The following is a 26,326-nucleotide window of genomic DNA, read 5'->3' on the forward strand; positions in this document are numbered from 1 at the left end:
ATCTTAATCGATTCCCTACTACCAAAACATTGTGTAAGCCCTTTAAAAATGATACTCTCTAGTCTTAAACCCATCATCTCTTATCAGCCAGTTTAAACAGTCTAATTTCATTAGTGAATGCCATCCTTCGCTCCATTTAATTTAATAAGCACACTATCAAACTGATAGTTACGATTATCATGCAATTAATCACTCTATTACGAAGTTAAATGTAAAGACATACTATCCTTTTATCTCTTACGCGATTCAAGTCATTCTGATAAGACGGTAAAAATATCTTAATACAATTGGAACTGTCATCGTATGAGATAAATTATGTCACTTGTGTTTCAACAATTTCTTTTACTAAGAGCATTAAATGTATTGAACGGTTAATTATTATGCAATTTTCAGAGTACACTTGTTGAAAGAAAAAACGTAATTATGTAATCAATAGCAGTAATTGTGGGGACAAAAAAATCATACATCGAGTAACTATCTCATTTGCAAGATGTAAATTACACGAGCATAGTATGGAAATGTTTTGCTGCAATAAAATCATTCACGTAGCAATGAATGACCGTTATCGTTCGAGCGGAGCAGACTACACAGACGACTGCTCCTGATACGTAATCCCTGTTATGTATGAGTCGATATCTGTCTTATCAGGAAGACAGCTCAAAGCACCCTGAACTCGTTTACCTGCGCAAATGAAACCGACAGGGAAGCCCGAATCAAGAGATGCAATTAAACCAATGAACAAGGAAAACTTTGAGTTGTACCAAATGGAAATTACGATAACATTAATAAGGAAATTTAATAAAGAAAACATTTATCATTGCAAGCGATTGTTTAACTGTATCGAATGTTGTACATTACTCACTCTGAATTCTCTTCAGTAACAATTTGCGAAATATAAATTAACCAAAGTGTTTTGGCAGAAAACAAATTTTTATTTAACACGTAAAAGAGATCAAACTTGTGCAGAAACAATTACTATCCCTTGATATACAGTATTTCGACGAATATTTCTTAATCATACGACAACCTTTAAACAATTGATACTCCACATATTTCATAAATTTTTAAGGCGACCTTTTTAAATGTTCTTTAATCTGTTTGAACCAATTATCATTTCTGATTCATCTTCACATTATACGATTATTTGACTATGGATTTTATGCATTCATGGCGTACACTAATATGGAAAACATACACAAAATACACATAACATGTGTAGAATATATTCTATTGATGAATGTTTAACATATATTTGTCATATTCTCGTTTATTATAAATTGCATAAACTCCGCAGTTTAATTGTTACTTATTTTATAAAATTTATTTTTGATTTATTCATTTCCTGAAAGTTTTATTGGAAACTTTATAAAATATACATACATTAAACATTTTGTTAAATTCGCGAAGATTAAATAATGTTTAGTAATTAAAGAAGTGCCACTTTCTTTCAACGTACAAGACATTATTTTCAACGCAAAGCAGACATATAAAAAAAATATTCGCAAATAGCTATCTGGTACAACTTATTATGATAAAATGTCCCAACTCAAAATGTATTAGCAAAAATTTATTAGAATGAATAATTACTTCAATGTCTCGAAGAGTTAATGTATTATGTTCTGGAAAGTTAAACGAACATGCTTTGAATAACCACGTTATCGATAATACACACACAAAAAGATATTGGCACCACGTTACATGTTTCTTAAAATCAAACAACTCTTGTTCGACACTTTTTTTTCTTTTTTTTTAATTAAAAGTGAAGTATTCAGGTGGCCTGCTTTAAATGCCTCACTCTGTATACGAGCAATATGTTAACACTATCACAACATCGCGAGCGAACGTTGCGTGCTCAATTGCAAATCACACAAACATCGCCGACGACGACATGGAAATACATTAGGTTAATGAAATCTGTTAATGACCTCGTAATGGTCTGTCTGGGATCGTAACTTATCGTACATTGGCTCTTCGAACGTGGGCTTCGAATTACACACAAGGGTAAACGAAAGTTCGCTCGAGGATTAAAAATTGCAAATATTCGGATAAAATACGAAATAAAGTGTCATTTTCACTATAATATTCGCCATAAAATGTTTACGATGATAAACGCTTAACAGAACGTATAGAACTGATTCTACACATCGTCAAACTCCATTTTACATTTGAATACACAAATGAGTCCTCTGGAATTAGTAATTATTAAAAAGCAGAATTTGTTCATTTATGACAATTCGAAGTATGGTAAAATACATGAGTATGTCCACAAATGTAAAAATATATAAAATATCAACAAAGATATACATATTACACCGTTTATTATACATATAGTCAATTATATAGTCTTCTTGAACCTACCTAAAAAAATGAGTACATTCTTTAAAAACCAAAAATAACGCTTACAAACAACAATAAACTGCATAAAGACGAGTTTCAACATCCTTTAATGCAACCTATATCGATCAAAACATATCTATCCTATCTGCTACAATCTCTGTTATTTTAAATGTTTTCATCAGTTGAAAACTTCCGTATAAAACTGAATGACGCTTTCAACGAAAAAATAAAAATAACGCCGATTACAACATAGACGAAAACACGATCATATGCGAGATAACACTCCTACGCATTATAAAGCATTTATTTATTCTTCGTCTTACGCAGTTGTTTCATCAGCAGATCAATCGGGATGAGGCACGTAAGCCGTAAACAATTCATTTATAGAGCATACTGTACCAAACAGCAAACAGAACAATCGCGTTTACAATAAGAAGTTACATCACCCGATGGAATTTTAAATTATAATCGGTCTGGAAAAACTATGTCTACAGGTCATCAAAGTCGAGCGCGTGTTACCTTATCGTTCTTGAGACAAATGAGAATCAGAAGTCAATAAACGTGTTGCGGAAAACAGCTTCGAAACGCAACGATCGAGGAAATGTTGGCTGTAAACAAGGCCGAGCCTTGATTGTCTTGTTAACGACATGTTAATAGGCTTGAAATAATGAAGAGACGAAATTGCTGCGTATCGAATTTGAAAGCACACAATCGTGAATACCGAGGACGATATTAATGAAATTCTTGTGTCCGAAACGCAACCGTATATAATAACAACAAGAAGTCTATAATTCTATACAACTCTATAATACATAATATAATTCTATTACAATTCTATTAAATAATATAACGACATGAAACTTCGACGTATATGCAGCTACACGGACCACTTATGAAATTATAATATTATTTGAATGAATTATTAAGGTTCAAGTAATTTATTGATAAATTTGCGTGAATCTTAAATTTTGAAATATAACTATTTATAGTACCATAATTTATTGCAAAAATTGAATATCTAAGAGGTAAAATTAACTATACAAGCTCTATTTAAATAAATTATTTCAGGCACGGTAATTTGATTTAAAATTTATTTAAATTTTATTTAAATGAAAAAATTTAGTATAAAATTATTATTTGAATTAATTATGTAAGATTTAGAGTAATTTGTATTGTAAAATTTGAAAAATAAGTTTATTTTAAAAGGTAAAATAACTTTACAACTTTAACTTTCAACTTCATACCAATAAAGTTTCCTTCCGATAACTCTAATCTATTATTATCTATTATATCTATTTACTTCTATAGAATATTCCTAGAAATATTAAGTAACTTCGCCTCTAACCGTATAAATGGAAACGTTACCCAGAAATGGGTAATGTGTAAGTCAACGTGTCAATTTACGCGTAATGTAAATTATGAGCAATGTTGCGTATTTATTCATGCGTCATTCTCTTCGCACATACATAGTTTCGCTTAGTGTGAGTACATCTTTTGTTGATTGTTAAATACTCGTATGCCTTAGCGTAATTATTTACCATTACACCAACAGTTGTCCATCCATAATTACTTACCATTGTATTAAAGGGTGTCTACTCGTAGAATAAATACAGTAGAGCTTCGATTATTCATCCCTTGATTATTGCACGAAAGCCTCGATCATTGCATGGTGTCGACAAGTAGAGGGGATGGTCGTTAACACTTTATTTACCGGGAGCCTATTTAAAGGCTTTTTAATTGCAGTATTTAGCTTTTCGAATTTATTTACTGTGTTGATGGCTATCTACTTACAATGTTCAGTGTTTGGAAACAGACTTTGCTTTCAATGTACCTAGTAACAGTATGGAGAAATGATTGTCAGCCTAGATTGGCATATGCTACTGTAGACAATTCATGTTTGAATTAAAGACTGTTTCTAAATAGCCCGGTGGATAAAGTGTTAATCAACAAGGGAGGATAGGGTATTAGTGGGAGATTCTGTGTAGAGTTGTCACTCGTTGGATTGGTTACCTTGATTATTGTAGGAACCTCCGTTATTGCAAGAGTTTCCAAGCACGATTTCCTGCAATAATCGAGGTTCTACTGTAAACGAATAAATACCAAAAAATCTCATCACGTTATCGGATGATCAAATATAATTAAAATCATTATTCTCATTAATCGTGTAATGTCGGTCACGAGTGTCATCGTCCAGGTCAGCGACAATGTCCGGCGTGCAGCCGACGGCTGTTATCTTCGCCGCCGTAGACAAAACGACGGCGATAACGCTGTCATCGTGCGTTGTCAGTTCCGCATCAGCGGAATCCATACTTCAAAACGTGCCAGTATGTATTTAATGACTACATAATGAAGATAAAGCCATCGTGAGCGCAGGGGAACCCAACATCGGCTGAGCTTTTCATCGAGCAAATTGCAAATCCGTCCGTGAAAGATAATAGCTCGTTACGCGAACGTGTTTTCAACAAATTGGAAAAGCATACGTAGCTAAACCGTGCTTTCAAAAAACGAGTCCGTGAAATCACACCAGACTATTCCGTCGAGGTACCATATATGTATTTATACAGGGTGTCCCAAAAATGTTGTAACACCTTGAAAGGGGTGATTCGAGAGGTGATTTGAAACAACTTTTTCCTTAGCGAAAATGTTGTCCGAGGCTTCGTTAAGGAGATATTAACAGAAAACCCCGACCAATCAGAGCGCGCGTATACCGTGGGAGCGACTAGGCGGCCGCGCTCATACGCTACCGCGAGCGCTCCATCGGCATATTCGCGCTCTGATTGGTCAGTGTTTTCCGTTAATATCTCCTCAACGAAGCCTCGGATAACATTTTCGCTAAGGAAAAAGTTGTTTCAAATCACCTCCCGAACCACTCCTTTCAAGGTGTTATAACATTTTTGGGACACTCTGTGTACCACGTTTAATTCACATTGAAAAGTTGAAAATTAAACATCCTGTAGTTTTCGGCATAACTCTTGATACAGTATATGCGAAACAAATCTACAATATCTTCCTAAAGTCTTATCAAAGTTTTTCAAAAATTTAATAAACGCCAATTTCCTGCGTATAAAAAATATCATAACAAATTTAATTAACTTTCAATCATTAGTTTTTATTAAACTAGACATTCTTTGGTCTTTGAAATAATTCTTGTTACGGTACACGCAAAAGAAATTTACAATATCTTTCTAGCGCCTAATCAAAATTTTTCAAAATTTTAATGGCCCCAATGTCCCACGAATAGAAAAATATCATAGCAAATGTAATTATTTTTTTAATCAACTCTTGACATAAAATGTGACCTCTGCCAATACTTAACCAGAACCTCGTAAAATTTAAACAAAATTTAAGTGTTTCGACGCTGTACATGCAAAAGTCGAATTATTATTGCCAAAATATTAAAAACACATCGTCTTGAATATTCAGCCAGACAACAGACACCGTTCGCGAACAGTTAAATATGACGTTAATTCCAGATCAGCTTGTTACGGAAACTTATAGTGCAAAATCAACTGGGTAGCAAAGAGTAAATTCATTTTTTTTTTTTTTTGGTATTTGGTCTGAAGTTTAACAGTACTCCGAAGATAAAGCACCAAAGTTCGAAGCAGACGACTATTATAACCATTCAGATGAGACGCTTTGAAAGAATAATGTGGGTAATTTTAACTCCCGTCCACCGGTTCAGGCTTTAAATGATTGAATTTCATGCACTTTTAGTTATGCCCAGAGTTTAACCGATGGAACAACTCGATTTACGAGAGTGGTGAATTAATTATCGTTCAAACTGTAAGTCAAAACGCCGCTGTACCATTTTATTCCAATAATAGATACGATTGAAACTAACATGAAATTAATTCGTGATATTCGTTCGATTAAACAGATAAATTTCTATTTATTTATTTTGTAGTATTTCAATCCATAATTTAAATTACACTTATCCGAATTTGAATAAGCAACCAGAAAACTGTTCGTAAAGTAGATTTGTAGACGTAACGCTAATTAATTGTTATTCAGAACTCCTCTACTTAACGTTTAACTGCCTTCCAGAAGGACATATTATTTTAAAGATATGACAATGTATATCTTATAAGTATTTTAGTTTATGATATATTCAACACCTCGGAACTACGTAATTTGTCCCAATATCATCTTCGATGAATTTTTAGAATTCTGTGCTTAATTTTGTAAGTTACATTTTTATATTATTTTGTTTAATATATGTTTATTATACGGTTTATAAATGCCATCACTCAGAGTACCTACTAAATTATATATTTTACAGTTAACTACGACTAATTGTTAATCATTCTATTTTACGAAAACAGAGCAACAAATTTTTATTAAACGAGTAACAAACAAAAAGTTATTCGTATCTACTTCGTTACTCGAAACTTTAGCCCACGTATGAATTTTTTTCATTTCTGCATTGAGAATTCGAATCTCACAAGTCGCGGCACGGACTGTACGAATTTTTTAGTATGTAGTTTCCTACGTCTAGGAGTATCGTTAGGTTAATTAACACTGGCAAGATACACCAAATACGAACATCCCCAGAGGACTTACCAGCCATACGATTCGAAATTCCTGATCAATCGAAACAAAAGAAACGAATAGAAACAGCGATGAACAATCGGTGCCTGTCGAAATCAAGAGATCGAATGCCACGCAGTTTCGATTTTACTGTTTTTCACGTTCGCAAGGGAATTCTCGATGAGCGTTGATTGTGAACCGGTCGAATGTAAACAAAAAATCGCTAGAAATACAGAAAAATTCGAATGCTGGCTTGGCAGCACCGAATGGACGTCGTTCTCGCATCCTTATCTCAGGCCTTCGGTCACGAATAAGTCAAATTTTATACTAATATATTGAACAAAAATAAATGAAAACAATATTTCAATTTGGTAGATTTAAAAAAGAATGTTAATACACGCAAAACTTTCAGTCACCTTGTGGCTGCTGGTTACAAGTACAGTAGAACCTCTGTTATGTGAACGTTCTATTATATAAACGATTTATGAACAACAGTGAGTGTAGAATGTATTCGTACACCGATCAATTTCTCAAAAAGTTTTGTGTGAAATTGTAGTTTCTTAACTTCTTTTTTTATAATCAATGATATTTTACATATTCTCGGAAATCTCTAAGATAGATATAGTCCAAACAACAATTATTAGTTTATATAGTTTTGCGAAATTAACAAGAAAATACGAAAAATCGGTAGAAATATAGAAGCAAGTATTTGTACTGTTCTTATTGACGAACTGTTTACAGTTGAGTTTGTAACATAAACACATCAGTTTATTGCTTCGTACAAATTAGAAAGCATGAAATTTCCAGTAAATAGGGAAATGGAAGAAAATCCCATCGCGAATAACGTCAACATTTAGTTAATTTAAATTTCGTTACTTTATATAAATAACTAATTTTTTTGTACTGTGTCTATTCTAGAAATTTCCAAGAGTATGTAGAATATCATTGATAATAAAAAATAAGTTAATAAATTACAATTTCACGTAGTTTTTTGGAAAATGATCGGTGTACGAATACTTTCTGCACCCACTGTATATTATTTACTGATACATTACTACATGTATATAAACGTACAAGTGTTTATACAGGATGGTTCACGCTACGTGTGCACCTCTATAACTTCCAAAATATGCGTTGCACGAAAAAATGTTATATACAAAAATTGCATGGTTTATAAGGACCCACTATGTAGTGCGTTAATTTTTTACAGATAGAGATTTTTTGGTTTTTTATACAGAATACTATACTTTTCATACAAAAATATAGTAGAGTATCAAATTCCGAATGAAAAAGTATCGACTTTTATTAGCTCTAAACCTAATTAGATAACGAATAATTTCACTTTAATACTTGAACATTTTCTTCGTATAATATCAAGTAGGAGATTTGATCAACCTTATCACAGATTTCCGCAGAACAGCGATATTTACGTGACAGTGTTTATCAACACGAACATCTATCATGATACCTTCGATACCTTTGAAATAACCTTCGGTGTTTGTGTGTAATTACCAGGCAGATAAAAGTACAAATGAAATTTTGTAATGGCGAAAAAGTTGATGTGCTATTTTAATTTACCCAGCAATATTATTAGATCGTTCGTTTTCTGGTATTAGCAAGAAATTCAATTTAGATAGCTGAAAAGAACCTGAAGCAAGATTAAAATGTAGAATAATTGTAAGTACTATATACAAGGAAAGAACTTTTGTTGCCTTAAATGAAATTTTCTCCTATAATCAAAAGAAGTAAAACCTAGAGCTAATATTATTCCCTATTATCTGGGTCGCTAGTAAAAGAGGTTATGCCATCACCGGCATAATTGAGGATCTGAAAAGAACGAAGTCGGACAAAAGTAGCGTACAACATGGAATATTGGTCAGGTATGCTGACCTATTCCAATATCTTTACTAATGAACGATTTATCAAAGAAACCTTTCAACATGATTCAATTCTTCGCACTTTGATTTATCCCTACCTATTTCGGCCAAAGGGATCCTGCTTTCGTTTGTTATCGACATTTTACTACTATCAACCTCTTGCACTCGATTTACTTTGATTTACTTTGTAAATTTTCAGAAGCAACTCTTTGTAAACTTGATTAAAACTTATGGCAACACAAACTAAATTGAAAGCAAGAAGCTCCGAAAAAATGCCAAATTTACACTATCTTATTTGCATTAGAAAATATCGAACACAATCCATAAATTTCGGATTTATTTACAATAAATAATTACAATCACTACAACTCTCATTCTTTAATAATCTCCATTATAAATTTTACAACCTCCGAAATGTACCTAGTGATACGTGATGGAGATTCAAATAATCAGATCTTGGCGTATAATATATGAGACAACTATGTAGTGTTAAAGGATCTAGAAATTCCAGCCGAAGAGGCACAAAAATATATTGCTAATAAATTTTAAATATATAGAATCCCAATTGGTCAACAAACTCCTCCTTTAAACTACACGAAGTACGAAGCAATATTTTCTCTATAAATTCAGCTCCTCTTCTACAAAGAAAAACCCAAAATAACCCTTCAGCATCTAATCACGAGAACTGCCCAAGAATTCTTTCAACACTGTTTTGTAAAATTTTTATAAGGAAAAAGGAAGACATAATTTTCAAAAGCTGCACGACGATATTGCCTACAAATTGCTAGTCGCTGATATCGAAGGATCCTCCTAGTGCAAATGGTATTTAATATAATCTTTCGACGACTATTTAAGCGATGAACTCTTTAACACGTTCACGCCGGCATGTACCACCGCGCCGCCCGCACCCCACGGCGAGAAACACAAATAGCAGCACCGGCGTGAATGTGTTAAGAGAAACGAAAGTAATTTAGTAATGTATCAGGGAAAAAAACTTCCTCGAGGTAGACAGATTGAACCAGTTCAGTGAAGATGTAAGGAGTGAAACGAATCGAAGAAAACCGATGATAGTACACTTAGGGAGTTTATTTTTTATTACACTTTATTCGTTATTTTTTAACTGGTTGGCGCTTCCTTTCATCTTCGAATTGATTTGTATAACACAGACGGAAGCAATTATAGCGTACTTTCAAAGAAACCTTTTAAATATTCACCCGACTACCATTCTTTTTTTCAAAGAGTCTCTTACTAGTCGCGAGTTAAACGACTCGTGGTCGAACTTGTAAAACGAGTAAATTATGCAAAATATCCGCACAATGAACCGTAACACAAATACGTCTGTAAGTTTCACATAGAAACGGAACTGCAAAAATCGATACTCGAGTCTTCTCTAATTACCACGAACCATGAGTTTGATTAAAAATGAAAGTCGGAGGTTTGATCCATACAGATTCCTTATCATCGATACCATTCTTGCTTGAGATTCTTTTGATTAATTAAAGTATTAAAAAAGCATATCCTTTAATTTATTAGAATTAAGTTAATGTTTACCATAGTATTTCATTCATATTAAAAATACTCGCTCCAACTGTAGTAGAAACATTAAAACGTGCGACGCTCAATTTCTGAGAAGTAGCATCACGTATCTTATTAAATTCAAGATTCTACAATATTTCTGTTGTTTTATAAACATTACTATCCACTTATAACTAAATCCACTTATAACTGGATTTTACGCATTTATGCTAACAAGAGAATATGATAAATATACTGTATACCGAACATAACAAAAAAACTACATGCACAACGAATATTATGAAGTGAATTATACGAAACAAAATATTAATATCATCATATTAATTAACAGAATGTATTGCATCTACATTTTGTATATTTCCCATATTAGTGTAGATAATAAATGCATAAAATCCGCAGTCTACTTATAACATACTCATCACTTTTTATTCTACTTCTTTTAGAAGTAGCAGAAGATAATCAATTATATTTTTCTTTTGAGATGAAATAGTTTTACTTCTCATTTGTTACATGATACTTCTCTTCGTGGCACACACCTACGATTAAATAACACCACAAAAAGAAGAAGGTTGCGTTTGAGGACTTGCAGATAATGCTAATTACATAATAACTAACAAAGAACAATACAGAAGTAATTTATAAACCGATTAATTAATATGTGGGACGTACAGAAGAAGATGTAGACCATCAGTCAAAATTGTTAGTGTTTAAAATATATACAGATATTAGCATTCTATAATGAGGAAAGGAAGATGTATGTTATCGATGTGACATTAGAATACCAATATAAATACAGGTAAAGATAACGTACTTCCAACGGTTACATGGAATACGCTGTATAATTTGACTCGGTAGTCAGCCATATACGCGTACAGTCTGTTTTAATTTTTCAATTCTGCATCATCTTGTATCTAATTTTTATTATATTTCAAATTGTTCTCTATTCCAGTGCCTAAGATCCATTATTTTTTTTTTAGTAGAAAAAATTGCTCAACAATTTCAAAAGTAAGTTTTTTGTGTCAGAATGGAAATGACGATTTGGTCACGCGTAACGTTAAACAGTTGTCAGCGCGTGATACTGACAGATTATTAGTCAAATAAAAGCTATTAGCAGAAAGACATTTAAACATCTCTATACATATAGAGGGTGGTCTACCAGATAATACCACCTCGATTTACGTTAATATTATTATGCATAACGCAGAATGATTCAGATAGAATGTAATGGTTTCGAGTGGGACTCATTCTGATATTATTAGATTTTATATAGATGAACACATACAGGACGTATGAAGGTCATTAATACTTTTTTTCTTTCAATGGGGTCATACATTGTTTTCTACATCAGTGACTTTATATCTATACGTGATTGCAGATTTGTAGTTATTGGAGAAAATGTTAAAGAATTATGTGTGTTTTTTCAAGTGGTTCATTTCGAAATAAAACTATTAATGTTACCATTTTAAAGAAATAATGCTATATTTATGAATAAATTGATAAACCACGAACAAGATTACATCATTGAATATTATAATCAGTCAAAAAACATGTTACTCAACCTTTTTACCCGTATGCCCCCTGAAATGATGTTCGAGTTACGTCGCACACGTGTTTCTCAAACAGACTTCAAATAGAAAATACAAAGTATACAGAATTTTATTGTTTTTTCCTCGATACCTGCATCGCAAACGGTGGAGTCATCGCTAACCCCGCGATTAGTTCTAGGAATGGACGGGGATGGTTGGGCGCCATAAAGGGGATAAAATTCCGTAATTGGAGCAAGTGTATCGACGAAAAACAAACGTGGCGAGAGAAGCAAGACAAAAAATCGCGTGATGCCATTTCGCATTCCAGGAATAGCGAGTCCCTGCGGAAGAAGAAAGAGACTGATGACCGGACGTCCGTCTATCTTGGCTGCGCGCGTACCTACGCAGCCGGTTACGAAAGGAGAACTTAAACCCAGTGGAATGCGCTGCAAGAAACCGGCTCTCCTCGTAAGAGAACGATCGACAGAGAAAACGAACCCGTGAATGTTTTTGATGCCTGAATGCGACCCTCTTCGTCGCGGATTCGAGAAATCCTTGACGCCATTTTTCGTACCAGAGTTCCTTTGAACTAATAGTGACGGAACCGAGACCGATTCAAGCAAACCAACACGGTTAATGTTTTACAATTCACATGCAGTGGCGGCTCTACAGTTTGCAAGGGGCTTGGCAAAAATCTTTATAAAAAGGAAGCGACTCTTCAATTAAAAGCATTGTCCTTATCATAATTGTCAAAATAATTCTTATAACCACGTATTTATCTGAAGTTTTTGCTCGACTTGACGTTCAGATCATTTGATGTTTGGACTAAAGATCCAGGACTAAAATCATACATCATACAGAATTTCATTACATCATCGATCCATAAGTAATTTACTTGTTTTTCCCTTGTTTTATATTACTTTTCTAATAATGTCCCATTCTTTTGATGAAAATATATTTTACATAATTAAATTTGTCATAATCGATATAATTTACCATCGTATCGATCATAATTTACCAATCGTTAAAGTATTAATATGTCTACTACGACTACGTTAATAGACGTATTTTGTTAATAAAAAACAAAATCCAGAATGGCTCCCTTTGGAAAACCCTTAACACACAAGAAACTTTATTCAACGTAATACGTCAATTTTGATGAAATTATGAACACCAAATAGAGTAGTAAAATGTTAAACACATAAATAATACACTATGATAACGATCGACTAGATTTGAATAAATGTTGCGTCGCGATTAATTTAAAGCGAGAGCTAGTATGAAATGTGGAGTCCATCAAACTTTAATACGGAACCGAAATGCGTAATAAACTTCACAAATCGGACTAATTGATTAATCCTCTCGCAGGTAAACTTTAAATGTCAACTTCACTATCTTAATTGGAATAGAACGTTAATATATTCGACAACTACTTGCACATTGTACAAACATTCTGGGAGTGGTAGGTAATTATTCGAAAACACTAACGTCAAAAAAGAAGTGTACATTAAATATAAATTTCGAAGATATTTTGTGTACATTTTATGTCTAACAACTTGATTAAGTATTATTCAGTGTAACGTCTGTTCTTGAGATGTTGAATGCAAAACAGACATTATGTTAACAATAATTCAAGGCTTATCATCAACATAACTTATATACCTAATGTATGTACTTATACCTAGATACGCAGAGAATTTAATATAATCTATCCTATGTGAGCTTTATTTTTACTTTAGGTACTATGCATCAAAAATATAAGATGTTAATTTGCGTATAAAATCATTTTACGTTAGCCGTAATAAGTTCGTCAAATATTCACGAAGACGTCTGGAATTCCTAATACGCTCTACCGAAAATGTCGATGAGCGCAGAGTTAAACATATTTTTACGAACAAGCTACAGTAGATCTAAAAAGTATTTGTACACCTATTTTTTTGCAATAACTTTATACAGACAAGAGTTATGCAAACAAAACTTATTTCAATTAATAGTCTGTGAACAGCAATTATGTGCAAATTACGAATTATCAATGATGCATAACACAAAAATAATTAGAGAATATAGGAGCCAACAAAGTATTCACACACTTTTGATTTTACTGATAAATTTTGTAAGTATGTACGCATTATCGCGATACTGACTAAAATATAAACAACTGTCTATTCTGGGCCAGTACATCTTCGAACTGTGTGCAGGAATCATGCCAACGAAGAAAAGTAAATTATCAATATTATTCTTCTTCGGAAATGTGAGAAAGTTATAGAAACGTTGGTAAAAAACTAAATATGAAAAAGTATAAAAAAGAGAAAATTACAAAAAATAAGCCATGAACAGATCGATCGATGGTATTCATAATTAAACGTCGGACAGAGACGGGCAATATCTAAACAAAAATGTCGAATATCAAATATCGCATAGAATATAACAAATTTGTATCTATTATTAGTCGAATAATATCTTTATCTTTATTCATAAATCAAAATATTTACGTTGAATAAAGATTAAGTATCTTTATTCCATTTTTATTTAAATAACTTTATATCTAGGTAATGCAACAAAAAATTAATTTGTAAGTGCTCGAACATTTTGCAACGAAATCACGTCAACATCAAGGAAGATTGTGTGCTCCAAAATGTCAAAAAACATTTTGCATTTTGCAGAAATGTATGGCATAACTGCGACTTTTAGAAACCGGATTATCGTCTCAGATGAAAATAAGTTTCATCCTTTGCACTCGGTCCAGCAAACAACAAAAGTGAATGAACATAATTGATATGAACATAATTTATGAAAATAAACAAGGAAGTCTAAGATTATAACCTAGAAGATAGGAACTTTCAATGCATTTTAGTGACCGTTTCACACATTACCATTAATTAGAACAGTATCAAATGATATAGAATAGTGTAACATTTTGATTTTTGGCATATACATGGTTCTCAATGTCTAAAGATTCATAGGTCAAGTACTATTTCAATAAATGTCATGCTTTTCAAGTTAGATTGTTTAGAACGACGTGATTCTTGTTTACACATGCTGAAACGAAATGACCCGACTGCAAAGGGTAAATATTTTTGGCTCGTTGTCAGATGGAAAGAACTTCGTGTAAAAGAAACCCAATACTGAGCTACAACTAAAGAATTGTACATCAATTTTGAAACACGGCGATGTGGAAAATATATTGATATGTTACGTAATAATTTACAAGAATGTGCAGCCAAATCGTGTCTGAATGAAAATTATTATTCTCAACGAGACAACGACCCGAAGCACACCGGTAAGAAAACGAAGAAGTGGTTATCGTATATTTCCAAGCAATTAATTACACCATCACAGTCTTCGGATATTAATCCGATAGAATATTTATAATCTATTAGACATGGATTTACGAATGATACGAGAAGAATAGCAAAAAAAATGCAAAAGTAAAAGATGCAACCCAGAAAGTGATGAAGATCTATGGCAAGATTAGAAGCCATTATTAAAGGTAAAAGGTAATACATACTAAATATTAGTTATAATTTGATTGCGAACGTTTATACAAATTTATATTTGTATATACACAAATGAAGAACAGAAACGTAAATCAAAGTGTACTGTTTTCGAAATTTGGTAATGTGTATTTCAATTTCTTACATTTAATATATCTGTACACAATGTACACATCCCCGTATATTTTTGTATATTTACATTTATGACAAATGCATAAGTATTCTCAATCTAATAATACATAATAATACTTATATTAAAGTAAAGTATGTTTTGTCTTCTAAATGTTATAATATTGTTGTAATTTTATTTTTTATATATTTATGTATTTGTATACATCCTTGTATATTTAACTTCCCGATTTATAGGGAAGTTATTGTATTTGCCCCTAAAATGAAAAATCGATTTTTTAGCAGATCTCCATGTTTCAACGTCATTGGAGTAATTTTAGCCTATTTTTAACAAATTGTGTGCGCGCGCGTGTGTGTTGATGTATGTACGTATGTAAACAAATTTTTCGTTAGCGTTTTCTAAAAAAAAAAAAAAAACTAATAGCGAGATAAAAATGATCGATGATGCAATCGATGTGTATCAATCTAACTTAGAGCTGATTAGATTTTGTTCTAATTCGGTCCACTAGTTTTTTAGTTTTTATAAGAAATCTTAACTCAATAACGTAATCTAGTTTTGTATGTTTACACTCCTCATAAATGCATAAATATCCGCATTCCAGTTATAATGCACAAATAAGAAAATGATAAGCTTTCTACTATAATTGTAAGTGTACGAGTACTTATTTTACTTCAAAATTCTCCTAGTTCTTGGATTATCTTTGTGTTACGAATTATTAAAACTTCTTACTTTGCACGTAATCGTTGTTCGTTGCAGACAATTAATCGAAAGTTTTCGTTTGCGAATCGTTTGTTTGCATGGAGTTATTGCAAATAAACTAGCAGTACAAATACATTTTTTTCGATATCTCATATAACAAATTCACCGATTCTTTTCTTGAATATTTGTCACGAACGTGCGGCGTTATCTGTCCGTTTTATTCTGCAACATACGCTTGGCAATTGAATTGTTCCAACATACCAAGCCTCGGGTCAGTCCCATCGCTATACGTTGGAAGGTAAGGCCAGGCGCACGCCCATCCGGTAGGCCAATCAGCGACCGCGACGTCATCTCGTACGATGTAACGGAGAGACTCACCCACGTGGTAAGCGACGCACTATTTTAGTATCGCATCGCGAGAAAATCTCCTGATCGCATTCTGTTGTTCTCGAACGACTATTCTAGAATCTTTCAACGCGATCTGTTATTCGTCTGCGATGACGACTTGTTCCCTCGTAGAAAAAAGTAGAAAAACAATGTTTTCTGACGGCGTAACGCAGTACCATTGATGCCGATAAATGAACGAAGTAACTACATGTAGCAACGTATGCGAGTTGGAACAACCGTAACCACAACGATTGCAATTACTATGTAATAAAAAACATGAATAATAGTGATTATTACTAAAGAATCCGAAATCATAACCGAAGAATGGTACAAGTAATCGAAGCGAATGTAATCGTCAGACGTAATTAACTCCAAATTACGAGATGAATACACCTTTTACTATGATTAAATCGACAAGTATAATTTGTTTTTAGTGCAAGAACATTAAACATTTCATGTGACGAAAATTGATTAAAATAAATATTAATATATATTATTATTTTACTATGTTCATTTAAATGAATCTTTATCGGATTAAACCAATGTATTCTTCATTTGCAAATAAAATGTCAGTGATATTGAAAGTGATATTGAATCGAGTAACATTATCCTTAGTCGTTAAATAACCTAGCAGAAATTTTGTTACATAAATTTCTATTTTTAATATCACTTGTTTCTAAAAACATTTCTACGATTTTGAATACCTATTTGTCCCCAAACAATAATGCTACTACATCGAAATTATTTCATGGAATAAAATACTCGTCAAAAAGATATCTTGTTTCATACAGTTTTTTAAGTAAAATTATTTTAGAAGTATGCATGCCTGGACTGCATTACTGGTTCTAATCGAAACTGAAGTAACCTTTCATCGAGTAATTACAAAGTGCTAATTTATGATTGTACATTGCAAATGCAGTTTGTGACCGCTGATTAATTATAATCATCACGATTACTTTTCTTTAGGTTAACGTTATTACAAGGTAATCGATAAATACCGAACTCCTAAACATACGGCGTGACATCGATTACAATTCGTCGCAAACGAGTCCCGTGTTCCGTTCAATTCATCAATTGAAAAGAAAATCGAAAACAACGTTGATCGGATTATTTGCGACGGTTCTCCTTTGACGAGGAGTTTCATTGGTTACGATCGGTTTTCAAAACAAATGAAACATCAGAGAACAGGTCGTGGGACGCAAGACGTAATATTGAAATCGTTGGCATACGCGATAGTCACACCACGATGTTGAAACTCCTAAACTGGATTGTTTACGTCTTACGGAGTCGGGCACGAGATACATCTGATTGAATGAAAACAAGGCCAAACGAATACTGTGTAGGTCAGTTAATCGTTAGTCATCCAAATACTACACAAAATGAAAATAGAGCTACGAATTCATCGAGTCCACTTATCTCACGCAATCCAACGGTTAGGTATTAAAAACACAAGTGCACAACGCGCCAGAAATAGACCGAAAACTGCTAAAGATAGAACCCTCGATGCCTACCTACCAGCATTCGCCTAGCATTTCGAACGTTGCGTTCGAAAGGAGGAATCTAACCTCTAAATATCACTTTCGTTCCGTAGAAATTGTCATTCCAGATCACTTCCATTTTCGATACAATACCAAACATCACAGGGTTAATTTTCCCAACGTGCATTCTTGGAATGCACTTCGTAGCACAAACTACAAATAACGTTTTCTCAACAAACGAATTCGATACTTTGAAAACCACGCGGAAAACTACGAGGACGTTTAAAACAAAATAAAATTACTCACAAGAATAGAACGCAGTCACAAGCAGGGCAAGCCAGGACAGCTGTTTCTCCACAAGATTTCTCATTTCTAGAGTCCGTCGACGAAGTCTTTCACAGATTCCCCCTTCACTAGACGAATCACGGATGCGAAATGCGATCACGCACTAAGTAATTGGTTTGTTTTTTAAACGCGAACACGCGTTCGTCGCGTCCAAAGTGACCGTGTGCTTCCTTGAAAGAAGAGTAGAAAGCAATGAACGTGTGTGTCACACGCACGTTTCTCTACGGCCTACGCGATAAAGAGTTTTAACTCACGACCAGTCAACGTAACCGTTCCATACGATCCGTACTACGCGACCGGCTGTGCACGACTGACTCATGGGAATGCGTTTTGGCGGTAGGAAGCAGTAGGAAGCTTTAGAGGCGTGCGCCGAGTGCGCGTGCGCGGATCGCTCACGCCACCGACTTGTTTGGTGGGGCGCGAGACAGTCTTCTTTCTCTTTCGCTATATCTTTGATGTTTTCTCTATTACGCTGTCTTTACCGAACACCATGCTGGCGCCGGTATCATTACGGCTTTCGTTGAAGCTGCTTGAAGCAACGTGCAAGATCATTAACTGAAAGCCTTCTCTGGAACAACGACTACCGAGACCTTACATACCTTTTGCGAATGGAATTTAATTATGAGCAGAGTTTCATTATCAATGAACAATACGGTACTGGTAATTAGCGGATTTAGGCGAAGTAACGACACGCCTGATTATCGTGCGATGGAGCGAGTACCCGTCGATCACACAGTCATATGAATCGCATGGAATATGCAGCGTTTCTCATACCTCGCCGTTTCGCAAATTCCTTTTGCTTACGATTCAGTGTTTCTCAAATTTCACCTCTCCACAGGCCGCAAGTAGAATTAAATTTGTTATTTGTAGACTGCGGAAGTTTATACACGATAAATATGTAACATGCATATGCAAAATATGCATGAAAAATATCCAAGATATGCACGAAAAATTTGAATAAAATGTAGTATAATAAGTAATATATTAGTATGTTACAGAATATTCGCTATGTACACATATATAAAATACTTTTCACAATTATTCTGGTATATTATAACTCGCGTGACAATAAATTATGAGCATTTTTTCCAAGTTTAATGGTGTTAGTTGGTGGCGTTTGTCTGTAAAAATTAATTTATACGCGGAGAACGATCGCTCTACGTCACACGAAGTAATCGGTGCGTATTTAAATTTAGAACAACATTGTTCCGGCACACTTATTGGTCCTTGAATTCCCTCGTTATTTAAAATATTAGAAATTTTCGATAATGTAGAAAATCCTTCTTTTACATTTTTTTTCTAATCTTTTCACCGCAATCACCAGGAATACTTTTTAGATGTATTATACTATTTATACGTTCCTCTGTTTCCAATGAATTACCAGTTTCTTCGATTTTCCTCTGATGTGTGATGTGTGTGAAGTTAGCCCCGCACTTTTCGAATTTTTGATTTTTTAAATTGTGCTACATTGCGCTACGCTTGTGCCGAATTGTGCCGTAAATCGCAACTCTGTAAGTCAAAGCGTACTCAAGAAAATAAAACTAAACAAAATTTTTGATAGCCCCGCACTTTTCGAATTTTGAGTTTTTCTTTTTTGTGCCGTATTGTGTTATATTTGTGCTGAATTGTGCCGTAAATAAGAGATTTATAACATCAATAACAATTAAGAAAAGAAATGAAACCAAAATTATACTAGCTCCGCACTTTTGCCGAAACAAACTTTTTTTCTATAGGAAGATGCGTTCTAACTTGTGCTACATTGTGCCATTGATAGAAACTCGATATCTGTATTCGTTTCGCGGATAAGAAATGTTGAATTTTAAGGAATAACAAATTTAATATTCGGACAAATTGCGAACAGCGACAGATAATCGAATTTTGCAAGTGGTGTTAAATTGTGCTACTTGCAATACACGAGACACGTGCGTTAAAAATTGAGATTACCTCGAGGGTCAATAAAAATTAACAAAAGAAGGTGATGGTGATTACAAATTTTGATATTTACGAGTTTTCTTTGATTGTGCCGGATTGTGCTAGACTACCACAACAACTTTTCCTAATTACAAAATCTCGTCAGATCGCCAGATTTCGCAGCGTTGGCAAAAGTTAGGAATCGGAATATTTGGCGAATACGTATATTGAAAACGTATATTTCTCAACTGTAATGAATGGTTATATAAGAAAATATATTTTGTAATAGTTTTAATATGTGATACCGATAAATAATATATGTATTATAGGATTGGGTTTGAGAGTTGTGCAAAAGACAACACGTGTTATACACTAAAAGTTTAATGACAAAACAATGGAGTCTAATATATCGGTAATTACTGTTTCCGCACACTTTGGAAATCTAAACACGACATAATTGGGAACATGTTTACTTGTAACAACTTATTATGTATCAACAGTAACTAAAAAAAGATGCATGGTAAATACAACCCAAATTATATCATGTTTCGTCTCATTTTATTCAGAAAGATGTCATAAATCTGTTGATAAAAATTTCATACTTGCATTAGTATTGCCTCGTTCCTTCCTCTTTTGTTATTCACCTTTCCTATCTACGTTCGAAGCTGCCGACAAAGATCCAATAATGTGGGAACTCTATGATAAATGCACACTTTCAGTCCCGAAGTTAGTACGCATCTTTTTATAGAAAAAAAAGTTTGTTTCGACAAAAGTACGGGGCTAGTATAATTTTGGTTTTATTTCTTTTCTTAATTGTTATTGATGTTATCGATCTCTCATTTACGGCACAATTCAGCACAAATATAGCACAATGTAGCACAATTTAAAAAAATCAAAAATTCGAAAAGTGCGGGGGTAACTTCACACACATTTATGTGTGCCGGTATTTATGTGTTGGTTTAAATGCGATTTCCTTTCACACTTCACATTTTTATTCCAAATTTTGCAATGAATGCTTCTATCATCGTTATCATTATTGTCGTTATCGTTAATAACAAAATTGGAATCGTTTTTTATCCAATTTACCATTAATGCTTTTCTACTTTTTTTTTAACTTCTAGCGTTTTTAGAGAATTAAAAGGCACTCAAATATATTCACTTCTTCACAGAGATCATATTAACTGCGATAATTGAACCGAAGTATTCGAATTCGAAATACAAACTGTCACACTTAACGGTCGATTAGCAACACAAGGTTACAGAAATGTGGTATCATATGGCCTGTATTTGTGTAAACACTACACAATTATGATACGAAAGTATGGTGATAGACGAAACTAATTTGTCGAGATTGATATTTCACATAAGCACGATAAATAACATATGCAATATATGTATTATTGGATATGTTTTTAAATTCAAATATGCAAAATATGCAACATAAAAAATATATATTTATAGCACTCTAATTTGAAAACAAATTTCTGTCTACGTCCCATTCTTTTAACTATTTCCTATAAAAATATGCATTTGCATAAACTTCCGCAGTCTAGTCATTTGTAGATATAATTGAATACTTTTTTTTAAAATTAAAGTCGAGATCATTATCGCATTTAGGCTGAATGGCGACATGGCTCTATTGTGCGATGGAACACGAGCTTTCGATCGCACTATCATAAAACTCACCTTTCAACAGACATTCGCGATAAAGAGGAATCTTTGGCGTTTCGACGAACTACCCACACGGTAGAATTAAATTTTTCATTTTTGAATGTAATCGAATACTATTTCTCAAAAAACTACATTTTGGTTAAATTTTTACTAGAACAATGCACTGAAATAAGCATCAAAACAAAGATTAGCTAACATATAGATTTTCGAATTTGTTTAAAACTATGACGTCTAATTTCATTGAATAGTGTTTAAAAAACCATCACGGGATTTTCAGATAAAGGTCGCCCGCAAAAAATTAATTACTACTGTTCACAAGAGCAGTATCGGAAAATGGTAAAATAGAAAATATTTACAAAATTATAAAAATAATCATACAAACCAAAATTTGATGAAATTAAATATTCTGAAATAACATATGAACTTGAAGTTTTCTTAAACGAAAAGAGAAATTTTTAAAAAGATATCATCAATAGTGTTTAAACAAAATGATGATAAAAAAACGCCATTTTGTTAGTATTCTAGATTATCAGGACCCTATGATAAGAATAAACTATTATGCGAAGTATGTTCCTTATTCCCCGATACAGCATGCTTTTTCTTTTCAGGAGAGATTGCATCTGTTTAAGAAACACTGGAATATTGCATCGATACCCCGTTGGATAAATCATAATTAGGTAGACGAATTAATTCTATTTCATTCCTTATTCACGATTAATGAATAATTCATTTTGTTAGCGAATCCCGTTATTGATTTATACATAGCGGGAGTAGAATGAATGATAAACAAACGATAATAAATTTCTAGTTCATCCATAGCGTTGAAAACAAAATATATCGTTATGTTACTGTTTGGAAAAATAAATCAAATTGTTGTAAGTTTTAAAGTCGATAAGATAAATAGTTAAAAAATTATTGATTTTAGATTATCATTTTCTTCAATAATATGTTATTCGAAGACAAGTACGAATTAAATCTGTTTGTACCGTTATTCTCAAATATTAAATAATCCACTTTATTAGTAAATCGATGTTTTGATTTATAAATACTGGGAAGCGTTTACAAATACCAAGTAATACATAAGTAGGAGATAATAAGTGGTGTAATAATATTCTAGTTTGTAAATAAAATCTTAATACTAATAAGTAATAAATAAAAATATTGATTGAATGAAATCTTAGAAATTGATAAATCACCAGTATGAAAATAGTTTTAGTATATTACTTTTAATTCAACGACTATCTTCATGAAAAAACAAGTGTAATATAATGCTATAAAATATTACTGTTATTGTATTTACTGAATATCTTGTTTGTAAGTAAATAGTGCTATCCATGCTTACTAATGAATAATATATTTTTGAAAAAATAAAAAGAGAAGCAGTAAACCTTTAACAAACTTTCTTTTATCACTTGCACATCGCTTTTAACAGACTTTCCGATTAATTCGCCAAAATAGATGGAACCTCGACAATTCGCAACCGTCACATGTAAAACGCTACCCAGATTTTTCACATATCTATATAACAAAAATAATTAATTCCTTTAGTATGAAGTAGCTGCAACCGAGAAATAAAAACTAGTATTAACTAGTATCGTTTAGTATTAAAGTACACAAATAAATACATCACGGAAAGTTAAATAATTTTAAGCATTGAAGAAGACATTTTGATCGTTGAAAATCTTGTATTTGAATTTGAATTTGTATGGAATGTGAATAAATCGTCACTTTTACAAAAAAGTTTTGTTTAGGAATGCATCAAAAAGTAATATATTCTCTAGTTAACATCTTTTTAGATAAGATCAGTATTCTTTGCGTGGCATTGACGCATTCTATAAATTTTATTTTCGCTAGTTCTCCTCATCTTCGACATACATTAAGAAAAAGTTCCTGTGATTTTATTTATACATGTGCGGATACTCAGAATTTAATGTTAATTAATTTGTTCCTACGGAATGGATTTGAAAATCTTGAAGGAATGCGAAGACCATTGTTGTCTGATTAAGTTAAACATTTATTGATACATTAACAGTAATCAATATTTCCACTCCCAGTTCCCGCAAAAAAGAATGCCTCAAACATACTCAGACAGTATTTCCGTGTAAATAGTATACACATTAACTGTAAGCAATATTGCCGCCCTCACCAAAAACTAACTCAAGCAGGAATTAAAAATTTTTAATTTTGCGCCGACTACGATAACATAATTTAATATAGAGGAAATAGGAATTTAATATATTACTTAATATAATTTAATGTAAAGGAAATAGAAATTATTTCATACTTTGCAGCAATTATATCTAGAACTGGTGAGTATTCATATAAATTAACTAGAAATTATTTCATACTTTTAGTGCAGTTTTAATATTTTTTCTCCAAAAATTATTTTATCTTGTCTTACCCAGTTAATAATTTATCTCTTCTATTATTCTGATTTTTTCCTTATCGCAGTTATCAATATGTTACATTTGTATGCAATGTTACTCATTACGTTTATAAATAATATAAAAATAAAAATCTATTGTATACATTATTGAACAAGTACTAGTTTCAATAACCATTTACAAGATGCCATGCGAATTCCTCTTGTCTGTTGTATTACCGAGCAGATCATTATTAGCTATCTCAATGGTAATTTAGGATGCATTTCCAATTATAACAATAAAACTTTTAAGGACATTTATGGGTGAGCTAACAGGCAAATTGAAACAACGAATACGTTATTCAATCTGATGCGGTCAAATAGAAATTCCTAACGGAGATGCGATAAGAGGATTTACTCTGTAAGTAGATTATATTTGCCACGGAAATGCGAGTATGTTGCACTGACTTGTAAAAAAAATACTTAAATAACAACATATACGTTACATAACTGTTCCTTTGTTAAAAATCTTCAGAAGTGAATTTAATTTTTAGTTTATAATTATAATCGCTATTTCGTAAACACGGAAAAGTAAATTAAATGCTGTACAGGGTGTGGCCGGATGGCTGGTAAAATGGAGCATGGGGTGATACTACATGTAAAAATAAGTCGAAAAAAAAGGAATAACAATTTTTCTCGTAAGGAATCGCGCTGTGAACGGAACAAATGTCAAGTTATCGTGTCAACCACGAAAAACAAACGACATAATTCACGTGGCTATATCAATGCAAAAAAATTGCTAAAAATAAACAATAAACATTTCATTTATTAGTTTACCATGTCTACTATTATGAATAAAAACATTGACATTCCACAATTAATTGTTATATGAAATAAAAATCAAATGATATTGTTGCGTTTATATTACATTTCGTTAAATAAAATATATACATATATATATATATATTTCATGTATCCTATATTCATTCTTCTTTATTAAAATAATAAGAATGTACATATACACGAAACACTTGATTAATTGTGTGAAGTCTTTGTATAAATAGAGTTTCAGGGGGCATTTCACTGTAAACGCCAAAAAAAAACATATTTTCAATCATTTTTTTCTCAGGAACTATTGCATAAAATGGAATGAATGTTGTTTCCCCTTAAAGGTATGATTAAGGAAAGTAAGTAAAAAAATTTTTTTTTGTAAAAATATTTCGTCATTTATTTACAAAATAATATGCATGTGTGCAAAAAAAAAGTTATCCGCTGGCGCAGGTGATTTTGGCTCTCCTGGTAATCTGAAACAGAAAATCGAAAAAGTTTATTAAACTATGTCGTCACACCTATGGTCGGAACCTCCACTTATTTATTTCGTCGAAAATAAACAAAATGGAAGCGTTTCTTGTGATAGAGAGAAAAAAAAACACTTTTTTTGTACCGTAAATCAGGTGAAATTGTAAGTAAAAATCAAAATATCAACTACTTGGAGGTTCCGACGATAGGTGTGACGACATAGTTTAATAAACTTTTTCGATTTTCTGTTTCAGATTACCAGGAGAGCCAAAATTACCTGCGCCAACGGATAACTTTTTTTTTTGCACACATGCATATTATTTTGTAAATAAATGACGAAATATTTTTTACAAAAAAAAATTTTTTTATTTACTTTCCTTAATCATACCTTTAAGGGGAAACAACATTCATTCAATTTTATGCAATAGTTCCTGAGAAAAAAATGAGTGAAAATATGTTTTTTTTTTGTGCGTTCACAGTGAAATGCCCCCTTAAATCGAGATAATTGGTTCTAGAATTTATGGTAATTTAGCGTTCCTTACTCCTCTCAATGAATACTATAAGCCCCTAAAGACTTAAACCCTTTTCTTTAATACCCTGTATACGCACCGAGTTAGTTAATTAGTTAGTTAAATTGGTCCTAGGGACCAGAGAACGGTTCTCCGTCACGACCCAGTCGGACTAACGTCCAACTTCGCATAAGAACGTTGGCATTACTCAAGAGGAGAGATCATCGTACAAGAACAT

The 26,326-nt window shown here is 32.6% G+C and overlaps 2 protein-coding genes across 4 annotated transcripts in view; one reads left to right on the forward strand and one right to left on the reverse strand.

Moving 5' to 3' along the window:
- Positions 1 to 18,642, reverse strand: part of LOC128873831 (uncharacterized) — a 95,341-nt gene extending 76,699 nt beyond the window's left edge. Inside the window, exon 1 of the mRNA XM_054117723.1 lies at positions 18,298 to 18,642. Within this exon, the coding sequence (XP_053973698.1) occupies positions 18,298 to 18,361 (64 nt within the window). The 5' untranslated portion in view covers positions 18,362 to 18,642. The remainder of the gene's footprint in view (positions 1 to 18,297) is intronic.
- LOC128873829 (armadillo repeat-containing protein gudu) overlaps positions 1 to 26,326 on the forward strand; it is a 166,503-nt gene that overhangs the window by 85,904 nt on the left and 54,273 nt on the right. The window lies entirely within an intron of this gene.

This window comes from Hylaeus volcanicus, chromosome 3 (assembly GCF_026283585.1).
Source record: "Hylaeus volcanicus isolate JK05 chromosome 3, UHH_iyHylVolc1.0_haploid, whole genome shotgun sequence".
In the NCBI taxonomy this organism is placed as follows: domain Eukaryota; kingdom Metazoa; phylum Arthropoda; class Insecta; order Hymenoptera; family Colletidae; genus Hylaeus; species Hylaeus volcanicus.